The sequence below is a fragment of the Ursus arctos genome, unplaced genomic scaffold, assembly GCF_023065955.2.
Source record: "Ursus arctos isolate Adak ecotype North America unplaced genomic scaffold, UrsArc2.0 scaffold_18, whole genome shotgun sequence".
NCBI classification, from domain to species: domain Eukaryota; kingdom Metazoa; phylum Chordata; class Mammalia; order Carnivora; family Ursidae; genus Ursus; species Ursus arctos.
Window position 1 is genome coordinate 47,216,669 of NW_026622852.1, and position 15,115 is coordinate 47,231,783.

Here is a 15,115-nt window from a genome sequence, read left to right on the forward strand (position 1 = left end):
CTCATATAATTCAACTATATCATTTGATCACACCTCTTTTGTAGCTATTATTGTTCTTATTCAACTATAAGCCAAAGTCACAATATGGCAGCTTGCAGACTCAATATGACCCAATCATAATATTTTTAAGATTTTTTTTTTTTTTTATTTATTCATGTGACAGAGAGACAGCCAGCGAGAGAGGGAACACAAGCAGGGGGAGAGGGAGAGGAAGAAGCAGGCTCCCAGCGGAGGAGCCTGACGTGGGACTCGATCCCGGAACGCCGGGATCACGCCCTGAGCCGAAGGCAGACGCTTAACGACTGCGCCACCCAGGCGCCCCCCAATCATAATATTTTTAAAATGTGAATAATACTTAAAAATACACTAAAAAAAATCAAAATATTGCACAGAAATCTAGATTTGGGACTTCTCTTAATATCAGATCTGATTACCCTAAACTTAAATCCCAAATGGCAATAATTCACTACAGTGGAGCAGCAGCTACCCTCTCTAGAAGGGCAAGTGCTCTCTGATTAGCAATAGTTTACATGGAGACTTAATCAGGCTACCTTCCCGATCCCAGTGTGTACGTTCTCTGAGCAAAGAACTGTCCTAATTCATCCATGCATGCCCTGACATTGTCTTTCACACAGAAGTCATTTTATAAATATCTACTGAATGGCAGAAAGCACAACAGGTTCCTTTCGTAATTACCATTTCAGAACAAAGCAGAAGGATAACTACCTAATTCACTATACTGTGTTAATTTTTAGCATCAGCCACCAATCTTTTTGGCAATACTATTTTATTGCTTGTTCAAGGGGCTAATCTAAAGATGTCACTGTAAACTTATTGCCAAATTCAGAATTTCCCAATTCAACCAAAGAGAAAACACAAGCTCTTCAGTAATAGCATGCAACAAACACATGTATAATGGTATAACAAATACTTCTCTCACTTTACAGTCCCAGGGATGCTGCTATTAGAAAAATTAAACCAGGGGCGCCTGGGTGGCACAGCGGTTAAGCGCCTGCCTTCAGCTCAGGGCGTGATCCCGGTGTTATGGGATCGAGCCCCACATCAGGCTCTTCAGCTATGAGCCTGCTTCTTCCTCTCCCGCTCCCCCTGCTTGTGTTCCCTCTCTCGCTGGCTGTCTCTATCTCTGTCAAATAAATAAATAAAATCTTTAAAAAAAAAAAAAAAGAAAAATTAAACCAATGCTCTGGATTATTTTCAATAGAGCCTAATTTTCAGTATGCAAAGCTGATGAATTTAATCAGAATACAAAATACAGAATATAGGCCACTTAGAAAATAACCTTAAAATGCAGGGGTGGGTTCACAGTTATTGTAGATATTAACCTTCCAGGTAGTTAAAGAATTCAGTGAATGTGTCCCATTCACTTCTGCTTCAAGTAACTGAAGTTTTACTGCATTTCAAAAGTAAAGTTTGACGAGAATTTTTTTCTTTAAAATGCTCAATGTGGTTCTGAAAATGAGTCAACTGACAGTATTTACTCAAGTGCAAGTGACCACAAATCTCAAAGGTAATGCTGTCTTAATCTTTAAAAACTACCTGCCATTGATCATAAGCAAAAAGGATACAGAAAAGCTATCACCCCAAATGGGAAAGTACATCAAAGTATAAAAGAACAGATGATGCCGTTCCAATAATCTGGCTTATAGGACAGGGAATAACATGAGCACGGAGTAACTTTAGGATGACAAACAAACAAAACCATGAAAGCCTTAAATTTTATAAAACTGGCAAAATATCTGGCATTTCAGAGACTATATCACCACATGAGAAAAATGTATATCCTTGAGAAATCCTACATCTCAAAAATATTAAAATTGAGTCTAGTGGAACTCTCAGAAAGAAGCAGGTTATTTAAAAACTTTGCTGTGGCCATGGCACCAATTCAATCTCTCTGCAAAGGACAGTAAGAGGAGTTTTAAAATCATTCATATTTCTGGATCTGTGATTCTTCTTTGAGGCTTCTGCCTCAAGTAAATAATTCGAGGGGAAAAATGCAAAAAAAATTCATAAAAATAGAAACAACCTGAATATGCATTAATATTCAACTAAATAATGATGACATATATACATAAAAGAACAGGAGGTGCTATTAAAAAAGGCAACTATGTACTTTAGATAATACTCATAAATGTTCATTAGAAATTATCTTGGGGAGCGCCTGGATGGCAGAGTTGGTTAAGCACCTGACTCTTGGTTTTCAGCTTTGGTTGTGATCTCAGGGCTGTGAGATCAAGCTCTGTGTCGGGCTCCATGCTCAGTAAGGAGTCTGCTTGAGATTCTCTCTCCCTCTTCCTGTACCCCTCCCACTTGTGCTCCCTGTCTCTCGTAAATAAATATTAAAAAAAAAAAAAAAAAGAAAGAAATTATCTTGAATGAAGAAAGAACACCAAGTATCCCTAAATATTATATACAATGAAAGTGACTAGGCATTGGGATCATTGATAAGAACTGCCTGGAACCATTCTAGACATTGTCTAAGAATTACTTACAATGCCTATCAAAATGAATTGCCTAAAACATATGCGCTGATTATAATTATATGCAGAAACATATGCCCATTATAACAAGAAGATACACATAATTTCAAATTTTAATGATTACTTTGTTATATAGTTACTTAATTGCTTAGGGTTAAAATATCTAACTTTGTTTCCATGTTCAGCCTCTTCTAATTCTTCTTAAAACCACAGGAATTTACAGCAAAAGAGAAATACTTCCCTTTCCATATTTTATAGACAAGGAAACAAACACAGAGAGGTTAAGTAATTCTTCCAAGATGATCTAACTACTTGCTAGGTCTAGACACCAACTTTTCCACTGACTTTTCTCAAAAAACATTGCTGACAGAAAAAAGAATTTTTAACCAACATGGAGAACTGTACATGGAAGAAAAAAGCACTGAAAAAAATAGTTACAGCTTTCTGATTCACATCACATTTAAAAGAATGTCTGGAGCTTTCTTCTCATACAATTTTATAAAAATGATTTGTTTTCTAGAGGGAAAGAGGATAAAGGGAGGTAAAACCACTCAGGGATGGGGGTGGAGGGAATGCCACTATAGATATATAGTTAATACTTGCCATCCTCAACCCTAAGGAGTAGTTTGTTCTGTTTCTAAGATTATACCCTACGAAATGCAAAACAACAACAAAACAGTTCCAGGGTCTCCTACCTGTACAGAGAAGTCCATCTTTATAGTAAAGTGCATACACTCTGGCACTGTGTCCAATTAATGATGAGGTCTCAAAGGCTTCATGGTCCTCCAGTTGCTTCATTCTCAAAATAGCCTTCAAATAAACCTTCTTCCAGTGCAAAGCGTCCTGAACAGAATCATCTATCTGCCAGCCCAAATTTTTACACGCAGTCTGCCACACCTCTGTACAGGCACTTATCACCTTATTCCACTGTTTAGAGACGAGGCAGCATGTGAGTAAAGTCTGAGGATCGAGCCATTTTAACAAATAAAAACTGAGTTCCAGGGGAAGGAGTTTGAGGAAGTCCCGCTTGAGGAGAGTCTCCAGGTTATTGGAGAGATGCCTGAGCTGGACTGCCCCACTCAGACTAATCAGGTGATCCAGAGTTTCATTTTTCTGCAAGTCCGTCAGAGAAAGAAATGTAACAGAAATGTTATCAAGCCATGTCTCAAAGTCCTTTCTCTCCATAAGGTTATGGAAAAATTTACCTGTGGCACATCAAAATATTGTATTAGTTCTGCTCAAAAAGACTGTTCAAGCAAGACTGCTAACAAATGAAAATTAGTGTAAAAAACGTGGCATTACAACTTTATGCTTAGTTACTACATTACAACTTTACAGTTAATAAATTGCATTTGAAAATCTTCCATGCACACAGAGGAAAATACATCTGAGAAAACATATTTTAATAAATCATGATCTCTGAAACACAAGTCAGTGAGACTTATGTAGGTGTATGTGACTTGCTCCTTTTGAAGTCTAGCACATGCTCCACGCATCTTCACAGTAAAAGATTTACAAAGTATTTATTCATTACAAAATAGTTTATTCCACATACTTCTCCCCCACCACATCAAAACCATCATAACACAATTTCCTTAATACATCCTATTTGGGTACTAAAATCACAAAAATAAGCACCAGAAGGCAAGTCTTCTGAGCAGTAACTGGATTTATTAGTTATCATGCTGGGCACAGCCTGACCTGTTACCAAAATCACAAAACTGACTACTGGCTTTTCAATAGATGTTCAGGCAAAAAAGGTTTAGGGAAGAAAAATAAGCAGATGTAAAAAGTTATGTGGCTCAGGTATTCTGGCTCTTCTACTTTGTTTATGGCACTGCCTGTTAGAACATGAATTACCAAAGGCCTCAGGTGACCTTACACAGTTTTTATAAGTCTCATATGAGCTGGTGACAACTCCTAACCATGAGGTCAAGGAAGCCTGCACAAGTAAGTCAAATTAGTAATCCTGGTGCTTCCAAACACCAAAAAAACCAGGTAGCATCATCTCCACTTTGCAGAGGAGGAAGTTAAAAGTCAGAGAGGGTAAGTGATTTGCCTAGTGTCAACAGAGCTATTAAAATAGCATCAGAACAGCCTGGAGGTCAGTGCTCTCACCGTCAGTACTCTTCCAACCCACACCAAGCTGTCTCTTTCTGATGACGGCTACAACCAGGAGAATCACAACCTGGTCATAAAATCTGGAGGCACTGTAACTATCTGATTACAGCACCTTCTCCTTTAGGAGAATGACAAATTGCTCCAGGACTAACTGGAACAAAAAAACCCTTACAATATACAGCATCACATACTGTGTCAAGGTGTCAACCCACTTTTAACAAAACGGACTAAACTAATGAAAAGAAAACAAAAAACAAAGCAAATCAGTAAAAACATCTTTCCCAAGGCTGGCTATATGTTCATAGATGTTAGTGCTGGATGATCAGTACACGGAGGTCTCTTTATTATCACATGCTTAAACATTTCCATAATTTAAAAACAAAAAAAAAACATCTTCCCTTCTAATCTGACCACTTATTCTCCCACCAGATTGTCATACTAATTTTAAAAATTTATATCCAAATTAATGCAGAAGAGGAAAATTCCTTCCCATATATGTCATCTAGGTCAAGTCTACATCAAAAGCCAAATCTCATCTTCCCACTTTGTTCATGTAGGTCAGTAAAAATCATTTTCACTTATTTCCCAATACCAAATTTGACAAGAATATTATTGGACACAAAAGAGTAAAAGCAACCAAACCTTCCAATCATATCTGATAGTTTGGTTTGGGGAACAGTGAATGAACTTTAAAATAATACTCTGGAATCCTCAGGGTTTGGGCTAGGCAGGATTTATTAGTTTAAGGATTTACCTGGCAGCCAAAACATAATCAGTTCACCAAAAGTTTTATCAACAAAACAAGCTAACAAGCCTCCTCCTTCTGAATCCAAACATCATTCTATCTGTAACATTTCTGGAAATTTTTTACTCTAAAAAAACCACGCACAGTAAGGCAAAACAACTCTTTTCTGTGGACGTTCACAAAATGTCATGACAGCTAATTAATTAATACTGGCCAATTAAAAACACCAAAACATCTACCCAGGAAGAAGTGTGGAGGACATCCTCTCTCACATCTACACACACACACAAGTATCCATACATCCATCACAGAAATACTTATTTCTGCTTATAAGCTGAATTATTATTTAAATGACTACAAGGAAAATTTATAATACCCATGAAAACATTATCAGGTTTCCACCACTGACAAAAACTAAGAGACATCCTACAGAATGCCAAATTAATGTACTCATGACACCACAGAAGATTATGGGACAAACTTTCCAATGAGCACCTTTAAAAAACTCAGCCATTTCTGAGATTCAGATATTCTCTTAACCCCTAATAATTTTTTCCCCAACACTGCACTATTAAAAAAACACCAGTTTTTACTTTCCTAAAAAAATCAACTGTCTTTGGAGGGAACTTTCTTAAGATCGCAGGTTACAGGTCTAAAAGGAACCGTTTTAGAGAGCCTCTAGGAATATCATGTACTGGCAGCACAAAGCCCAAATGGGACAACTTCAGGAAGCAGGGTTTCAATTCAACAGGCACTTTCCAATAATATAAGGGCTGTCTCCAGAATGGTGTGAGATTCCCATTGCTGGGAAAGTTGAGGACAGTTAGAAATAGAGGGAGAATGAGGTAAATGAAAATGCTCTGGAGTGAGTCAAATCTTTTACTGATTCAGCCACTTCCTGCAGAATCATGGACAACTTTGACCAACTTCTAAACTTCAGTTCTGTCATGTGTAAAATGGAAGCTATCACTTTGAGAGTTATGAAAATCAGAAATAGGGCAGGGACATCCTTAACACACAGTCTAAAGTAACTCACATCATATTTTTGTTAGTTTTATTACTATGAATACCTGCCAGGAAAGCTTATAGTAGCCCTAAGGTTGGAACAGATAGAACCACTAACATCCCTTTCAATCCTACGATCCTTATCATAAAGTTTCCCTTAAAATGGCTTAAAATATATGGAGGAAAAACTCAAGGGATTAAACTTACTGGGGTTTAATTTCATAATTAAGGATAGTTATTGACTTGAGGCTAGAATTTCCCACTAGGTGCACTTTTGTCTCTACCCACACTTCAATTCTGCCTTGCCCTTTTTTCCCCACTTCAGATTAAACATTAAACCTGCCCTTCTGCCCTCAATATTAACAATCACAAGGCTCCGACATGGGTGGTGTGAGAAAGACTCCTAAACTGGAAGATGGGAGGTCTGGATTTGGTCTCTAGTTCTGCCATTCACTTCCTATGTTCTCTTAGGCAACTTTCATATTTGTATTGGTTTTAAAAGACTTAAGTACTACTCATAGACAGTAACTCCTTTGATTATCAGAACTTTGTGGGAAGTATCAGTACTACTGCCCTTAACTAATAAATGAGGAAATGTATGGCCTAAGAAGTGGAGTGACTTTCCCAGGGTCCCATAGGAAGCAGCAGCTTAACATCCTTCCCAGCCCCCACCCTCTGAAAACAAAACAAAACCTATACCCCTAGGTTTTATTAGAGACCGCCATTCTGGATAAAACATCACATATGTGTTTTCCTCTTCTCCACCAGGACCCGGCCTAGTTAAGAATGAAAGCATGACATTTGTTGTTGGAGAGGTGGCTTCATCTTCTCTGTTTTCTTATCAAGCATTATCGGCCGTTACAGTACAGAGGTTTTGAAAACGTGTATTTATAAACATACACATGCCTGTTATCTTTTGAATATTCAAAAAGCTGGTAACACTGGTTGCCTCCAGAGAAAACTGGAGCTAAGGAATAGGTGCGAGGAGCCCTTTCTTGAATTTAAAACCATGTGAATATACTATTTATTTTAAAACCGCCTTTAAGATAAATAAAAACAGCTCGGAAAGAATACAGTGTTAAATACAGGCTCTGCAACTCCACTTGTTGCTGAGTGACCCTGGGGAAATCACTTCACCCGTCTGAGGTCCAATCTCTTCACTTGTAAAATGCAACCACGCACAGCATTCCCTACTAAGGTTTTTGTGAGGATTAAGTCGGATAATGCACGTAAAGCGTTTAGCACAGTACCCGACACACTGTAAGCCTCCAAGAAACGCCAGTTACCATTATTATTTAGCATTAATATTGTTATCTGTATTTCAAGCGGCACCCCACATACACACCTGTTTCCATCGCATACCCACAACTATGGCGCAGTCCCTCACATTAACACAGCGCTTTGTACTTCATAAACCACCTCGCCACACTTCATCATCTTTTAAAGTCATGGCTCCCCTGGGACATCATTGTTAACTCATTTCGCAGCTAAGGAAACTGAGGAACTAAGAGGCAGTAACTCCGAGACTCAATTTTCCCATCTCTAAAATCAACTCCAGATCCCTTCAACCCGTTCGTCGCTCCCAGGTCCCCTGCTTCCAGAGTCGTGTTCCGCGCAGCACTGACCTGAGCGAGCGCCCCGGGGCCCGGGACCTCGCGCCGGGCTCACACCGACTAGGCGCGCTCGGGCCGCCAAAGCCTCGCAGCGGCCGGGTCCGCTCCGCAGCCATGGCGCCTGCACGGAGAGAAAGACAAACGGCCCGAGGCGCGGCTGGTCAGCAGCGGCGCGGGGGCCTGAGAGCCCCCTCCTCGGCCCGGCCCCGCCTCACGTACAGACCTGGACCAGCGGCCGCCGCTCGGGGTCTGCAACCTCACAGGGGAGCGGCTTCCGGTGCTGCCTGCGTCATCTCCGCGCGTCCCTCCGCCCGCGGCGCCCAGCGGACGCGGGTGCACTTCCGGCCCCGGCCTCGCGGGGGAAGCTGGCTGGCCGGGGAGAGCGCGGAGGGAGGGGGAGCATGCGCGCTACAGCTTAGACCTGTGGAGCTTCTTCCTGAACTTGTTTCACAGCTATATATCGAAACCGCCTCTCCTCCGATCTGACCTTGCACTGTGTGGCACTTTTTCTTATCCTCTCTTTTCGGAGGAGAGGGAGGAAAATTTCAGAGACCTGTCCAAAGTAAAACAACCCATTGTGCCACTTATTTTTTCCCAAACACTGTTCCGAGAGATGAGCGAAAAGCACAAAAATAGACGATCGCCTGGGATTTACGTCCTAGCGGGGGAAGCAGGCAGTTAAATAACTAAGCAAGGCATGGTGCAAGTCTTAGCAAGTGCTAAGGAGAAAAATTAAGCAAGTTAAGGGGATTGGTGAGCGAAAGAATGAGTCAGGTGATCTGGATTCGAATCCCACCCAGGTCTTACACTCTGGCTGTGCCTATGGCCTACTTATTGAGCCACTCTGATTTATTTCCCTCTTCTGCATAGTAGTTATAGTACCCTCCTCGCGTGATCCTTCTGAGGACTGAAAGATGAAGCATAAATCTTTAAGTGTCAAAGAACTAAAACTGCTTCCTATGTACCAGGCGCTTTGGGTCACCGCACTCAATTCCCACAGCAGCCCTACACGGTAGTTTCTATTATTAGTTGCGTTTTTAGAGAAGGGGAAACCGAGGTCAAAAGGGATTTAATTATCTTGCCCAGAGTCTTACTAGCTGGCTATCATAGGATTTCACCCCAGGACCCCTGCAGAGCATAAATTCTCCTTGTCTCTCTGTAAAAGCTCATAAACTGCATGCACACAATCGTATCTTATACCAGAACCATCTGATAAGAATTTCAGCAATGATATTTTCTATTTGCACTGTCTAATAGGGCAGTCACTAGCCTCTTGTGACTATTGAACACTTGAAAATGCCTAATATGACTGAGGAAATACAATTTTAATTAATTTAAATTTAAATAGCCACACGTGGCTATCGGCTACCTTGTTGAACAGACTGGTCCAAGAGATATAGCACATTATATAGACAATACGACAGTCACATATCCAGTTAGTGGTAGAGAATGGCCAAGGCTCCAAGCATCCTGGGTCCATCTGGTGTACTTGAAACATGGGAAATAAAAATTTGACTATGTGAGGTAGAAGTCTTGAGAGTCAGGTCTCAAGAGAGCAAATTTGATTTGGTAGGTAGCGGGAAGCCTCTCTAGCCAAAGAGTGACTGATGACAACATTATAAGAAAATTTAGGAAGACATGGGTACTACGATCAGATAACCTCCATGAAAGGGAAGGCAGTGCCAAGGTAATTAAAGAAACCAAGCACCCCTATGTGTCTCAACCCCAACATGGTAGGAGTTTGATGACTCAAACTGAAAATCCCAGATGGAGCTGCCTGGAGATAATGTTGTTTGACCTACCCATGGACCAAACAACCACACTGTCTAAGTTGAAGCCAAGAGGAGATCTGGGAACAAAATTTATAGCTCTGAGAAATGAAAATTGCAAAATAGGATTTGTGTTTAATTAAATACAAGATGTATTTAATTGCTAAACTTAGAATGTATAAAAAATTTCCTTTCACTTGCATTTTCTAGGTTAGATTTTCCCACTTTGTAAAAATTTCCAAGATTGCATGACAGTGGTTGGGAAACCATAGCCAACTTTGAATGTAATGGGATTTTCCTAGCCAACCAATTACAAAAAAAAAAAAAAAAATGCTGTGAACGGCAGGCAGGAGATCAACATGTGAAAAGACAAAGATGAAATATAGCCCTGCCTGAAAACAGAATGCTCAGTACAACTGCTTATGTGACAAGAACATGAAAATATGCTGCATGTTGTTTCTTTTCTTCAACTTGCTGGTAGAAACAGTGTTTGGAATAATTCCTACACATTCGTGCCCTAGGAAAATGGCAGACATTAAGTGCTTAGTTTCTTCAATTCTGGCTAAAATGGACTACATGTTGCTTTCCATTTTGAGGTAAAAATTCCTGGAGAGATAATCTGGGTGACAGATAACTGATCTAGTAAAGTTCTTGCATAGCCTATAGTAGGAGTTCAAAATCCTTCCCGATGAGACATAAGCCGAGCCTCACCTATGATGTTTCTTTGGGGAGAAAAAAATGTACCCATTAGGGATGACAAGTATTCCTTGATGTTTAGTACATGTCTTGCACATGCATATACCAGGGAGCAGGAACTATTCCAATTGTTTAGTTCCTTGAGAGCACTCCAAAACGGACTGTATGACATTTCTCCTTGTGTGATGATGAGTGGAGGGGTGATGTAGGAGAACTGCTTTTTCAACTCCCACACTTCACCAGGAATTCAGCATAAAGGCAAGGGGTCAGTTTTGAGAGGTACACAGGTTGGAAGTGTTTGAACAGGCTTGTGTTCTTTGTTCTTTGTTCTGGATTCACTCTAGCTGTAACATAATATGCACTTGCTTTCCTATGGAGCCAGCAGGTATTCTGGGACAAAAGCTCAGGTTGATTAGGAAGAAACTTTATCCTTAAAGTCTCAGGCACAAAGTACTTCACTTCAATTGCTGTTAGACTGGAATGGTGCTCAGCTACATTTGGGCATCATTTGACATCTGGACTCAATAATTTCCAAAGCCCTGAAATTGCTCACAGACAACATGCAGGTAAGTTTCTTAAATCTTTGAAGCATTTGATATTTATTAAAACAGGCTTTGAAAAAGCTGAAGTTTCTTCTATGTGCAAATCATCAGCATTGAGAAAATGGAAAGGAGTTCAGATTATAATTGCAGGGCTGATTTTGTGGAAGAATACTTTCTGCATGCTTTGCCTTATGTAGATATGAAAGTTCTCGAAATAAAGGATAAGGCAAGAAAATTGAACGTGGAACCCCTAAGAAGTAATCTTTCCAAGTATTACATCCTGAGCCAGTCGGAGGTGTGTAAAGGGAAGAACATATAATTCGTTTTGTTTTGTTGTTCTTTTCCAATTTAGTAGACATAGAAAAGGAAAAGATGAGAGGATTCTCAGTGGTTAAGAGTGAGCTTCGGAATTTCGCAGACTTGAATTCAAATCATAGCCCTACCTTTTGTACTTAACCATTGAGTGATCTTCAGCAAGTTACGAAACTTGGATGCTTACCTTAATTTTGAAGATAACCTATCTAAAAGGGTTATTACCAGGACTAAATGAATTAAGGCATGTAAAGTGCTTAGCACAGTGCCTGGCACACTGCAAGTGCTCAGTAAGAGGTTACTGTTATTATGGGAGGCTTTGTCAATCGAAGCTCCAGTAGAAATTTAATTCCTTTAATGTTTCCTTGCTCTGTTACGTTACAATACTATATTTACCCTTCCAGATGGAAAGTTTCCATCTTCTCTGATGATGTGGAGCAAATTTGGCACAGGTCCATCTTAGCTCTCCGAAGGGGTGCTATGCAGATAGCGGGAATTTGCCCATATTGATAGATGTGTCAGATGGATTAGGGGACATTGCCAAAACAGACAATGTCAGAATTCAGTATTAGATTAAATTGGAAAGTCATACTAGAAGGATGTAAATGTTTGATAGTACCCATTGTTCACTGGCCAACAAAAGCAACTACTTCATGGAAAATTTGCCCTTGACCTTTGTAATTAGAGAAGAAACTGATCCAAGTGCTTCACTTCCAGAAAGAACATCATATATTTTCTTGTAGGTTTTTAGCACAATGCTTGCTACTTTGTATCCATGTGTCTATGTCTGAGTCCTCTTTGCTTCTCCAGAGTCGAACACAGTGCCTTACATAAAGTAAGTAGGCTTCCATCCAAACAAGGGAGAAAACAACCAACTAACATTTTATTCAGTTTCTACTTTGTGCCGAACACCGAACTCTGCAGCACTGGAGAAGAGAGGCATGATGCCACCTGTCCAAGGGGCCACGATCTAGTCGGAGAGACATATAACAAAAATAAATCAGAAATCCCTAAAATAGTGTACTCAAAGTGCTCTAAGAAGTACTTATAGCATTCAGTGGGGGCAAAAACAAGAATGGAGATGAAGTTTGAATGAACATGTGTTTTCTTCTTATTTAGGTGACATTCTGCAGGATCCGGACTCACCAGTGGTGTTTCATTCTATTTAATGTTATCCTATTCCATGCCTTGCTTTTTGGGGCTGATTTTGTGGAAGAATACTTTCTGCATGCTTTGCCTTATGTAGATATGAAAGTTCTCGAAATAAAGGATAAGGCAAGAAAGTTGAACGTGGAACCCCTAAGAAGTAATCTTTCCAAGTATTATATCCTGAGCCAGTCGGAGTTGTGTAAAGGGAAGAACATATTTTTACTCTCTCTTATCTTCAGTAGCCCAGGAAATGGAACAAGGAGAGACCTCATCAGGAAAACCTGGGGTAACGTGACCAGTGTCCAAGGGCACCACGTTCTCACGATGTTTGCTTTGGGAATGCCTGTTTTGGTAACTACTCAGCAAGAGATAGACAAAGAGTCCCATAAAAATAATGATATAATTGAAGGAATCTTCTTGGACAGCACTGAGAACCAAACCCTGAAGATCATCACAATGATGCAGTGGGCTGTGACTTTCTGCCCTAATGCCCTATTCATTCTCAAGGTTGATGAAGAGATGTTTGTCAACCTACCAAGCTTGGTAGACTATCTTCTCAATCTGAAAGAACACCTTGAGGATACCTATGTAGGAAGAGTTATCCATCAGGATACACCCAACAGAGACCCCAATAGTCAAGAATTTGTCCCTTTTAGCGAGTACCCAGAAAAGTACTACCCAGATTACTGCAGTGGTGAGGCCTTTATTATGTCCCAAGAAGTGGCTCGGATGATGTATGTGGTTTTTAAAGAAGTACCCATTATGGTTCCTGCTGATGTGTTTGTAGGGATTTGTGCCAAGTCCATTGGCCTTATACCCATCCACAATTCAAAGTTTTCTGGGAAAAAGCACATCAGATACAACAGATGTTGCTATAAGTTCATTTTTACGTCCTCAGAAACTACAGATGCTGAAATGCCCCTGGCATGGAAGGAAATTAACAGTGGGAAAGAATGTACCCTGTTTGAGACTTACTACGGGCTCATTTCCTGCAAACTTCTGACATACCTTGACAGCTTTAAACGTTTTCACATGAGTACCATAAAAAACAATGGCATGTATTTTGGTGATTAGGACTTTTTTTTTTTTTTTGCTTTTTCTTATAAATGTGTTCTTTTTAAATTAACTCATACCTTGTTACAGAAAGCATCCCTCCTTCCTTGTGTTTGTATAGTTTCTCTTAGCAAGTTGCAAAATGTTATTAGTGCTGTGATGTACGACATCATATTGAGATCTCATTTTATGAAATTTAAGTTGATAGAGCATGATTCTTTTAAAAATAAAACCTTTTTGGGCACCTGGGTGGCACAGTCAGTTAAGCGTCCGACTCTTATTTTCGGATCAGGTCATGATCTCACTGTCGTGAGATCAAACCCCACACGGGCTCTGCACTCGGCGTGGAGTCTGCTTGATTTAAGAATCTTTCTCCTTTTCCCTCTGCCCCTCCCTGCTGCTCTCTCTCTCTGTTTCTCTCTCTAAAATAAATAAATAAATCTTTAAAAAAACAACATAAATCCAGAAATGAGAGAACATTAAATTTAATTATAACCAGAAGTCTTGTTTCTCTTTACAGTTAGTGAATTTGTAAACATCATATTCTGTGGAACTGTCATGACTTGGCAATAACAAAGGTGATTGATTTTGGGGAATGCTCAGAATTCAAGGAAAACACTCAGGAATGTGTTAACAAGTTTTCATCTTGGATGTAAGCAAATATTTTAGTAATCGGGTGGTGGAATTATACACTTAACTTGAAAGTATTAACCACCTAGTATATGTTAACTTAAACCATACCAAAGATTTGGATCTCTAACTCTTTGTAAAGCAATTTTCTTCAAGTCCTAGTTAGACACTGCTTTACAGATGGGATGCAACAAATTCACGTTTCATGTTATGTGTATACTCTCCATTAATTTCCTAGGAATGCTGTAAGAATGTACCACAAATTGAGTGAACTAAAAGAACAGAAATGTATATGCTCAAAGTTCTGGAGACTAGATGTCTGAAATCAAGGTGTTGGCGGGACCCTGCTCTCTCTCTCTCTCTCTTTTTTTAAAGATTTTATTTATTTATTTGACAGAGAGAGAGACAGCCAGAGAGAGATGGAACACAAGCAGGGGGAGTGGGAGAGGAAGAAGCAGGCTCCCAGTGGAAGAGCCTGATGTGGGGATCAATCCCAGAACGCCGGGATCATGCCGAGCTGAAGGCAGACGCTTAACGACTGAGCCACCCAGGCGTCCCAAGGACCCTGCTCTCTCTGAAGCCTATAGAAGGTAGACTCCTTGCTTATCTTTTCTAGGTTTGGTGGTGGGGAGCCATCCTTAGCATTCTTTGGCCTGCAGACAGATCACTTTAATCTGTCTCCATCTTCACACATGCCTTCTCCTGTGTGTCTGTGACTTCACGTAATCTTCCCTCTGTGCTGTGTCCAAATGTTCCTGCTCTAAGGACACCAGTCATTGGACTGGCACCCAAATGACCCCATCCTACTTTGATTACATCAGCAAAAACTATTTCAAAATAAGGTCACATTAGGAATCAGGGGTTAGGATTTCAACATTATCTTTTTTGGGGGACACAATTCAACTTACAACACACTTTCTGATTTCTCTTGTATAAAGACTAAGCACTAGATCAATAGCTCCCATCCTGGGGTTCTTGGGAT

The 15,115-nt window shown here is 40.1% G+C and overlaps 2 protein-coding genes across 5 annotated transcripts in view; one reads left to right on the plus strand and one right to left on the minus strand.

The window, feature by feature from the left end:
• Positions 1 to 8,281, minus strand: part of FBXW2 (F-box and WD repeat domain containing 2) — a 29,789-nt gene extending 21,508 nt beyond the window's left edge. Inside the window, exons 1-3 of one of the 4 annotated variants that reach the window (XM_057313725.1) lie at positions 8,206 to 8,281; positions 7,995 to 8,103; positions 3,194 to 3,611 (exon numbers count right to left, since the gene is read on the minus strand). In XM_057313725.1, coding sequence (XP_057169708.1) covers positions 3,194 to 3,296 — 103 coding nt within the window. In that variant the 5' untranslated portion in view covers positions 3,297 to 3,611; positions 7,995 to 8,103; positions 8,206 to 8,281. Of the gene's footprint in view, positions 1 to 3,193; positions 3,704 to 7,714; positions 8,104 to 8,205 lie in introns of all 4 variants that reach the window. The other 3 variants (XM_026513867.4, XM_048223128.2, XM_044389554.3) reach the window with 3 other exon arrangements.
• Positions 8,282 to 11,007: 2,726 nt separating this feature from the next.
• B3GALT9 (beta-1,3-galactosyltransferase 9) lies at positions 11,008 to 13,524 on the plus strand. Its single transcript, XM_026513726.3, has 2 exons — positions 11,008 to 11,013; positions 12,421 to 13,524. Exons 1-2 carry the CDS (start codon positions 11,008 to 11,010, stop codon positions 13,522 to 13,524), a joined length of 1,110 nt encoding a protein of 369 aa, XP_026369511.2.
• The last annotated feature ends 1,591 nt before the right edge of the window (positions 13,525 to 15,115 follow it).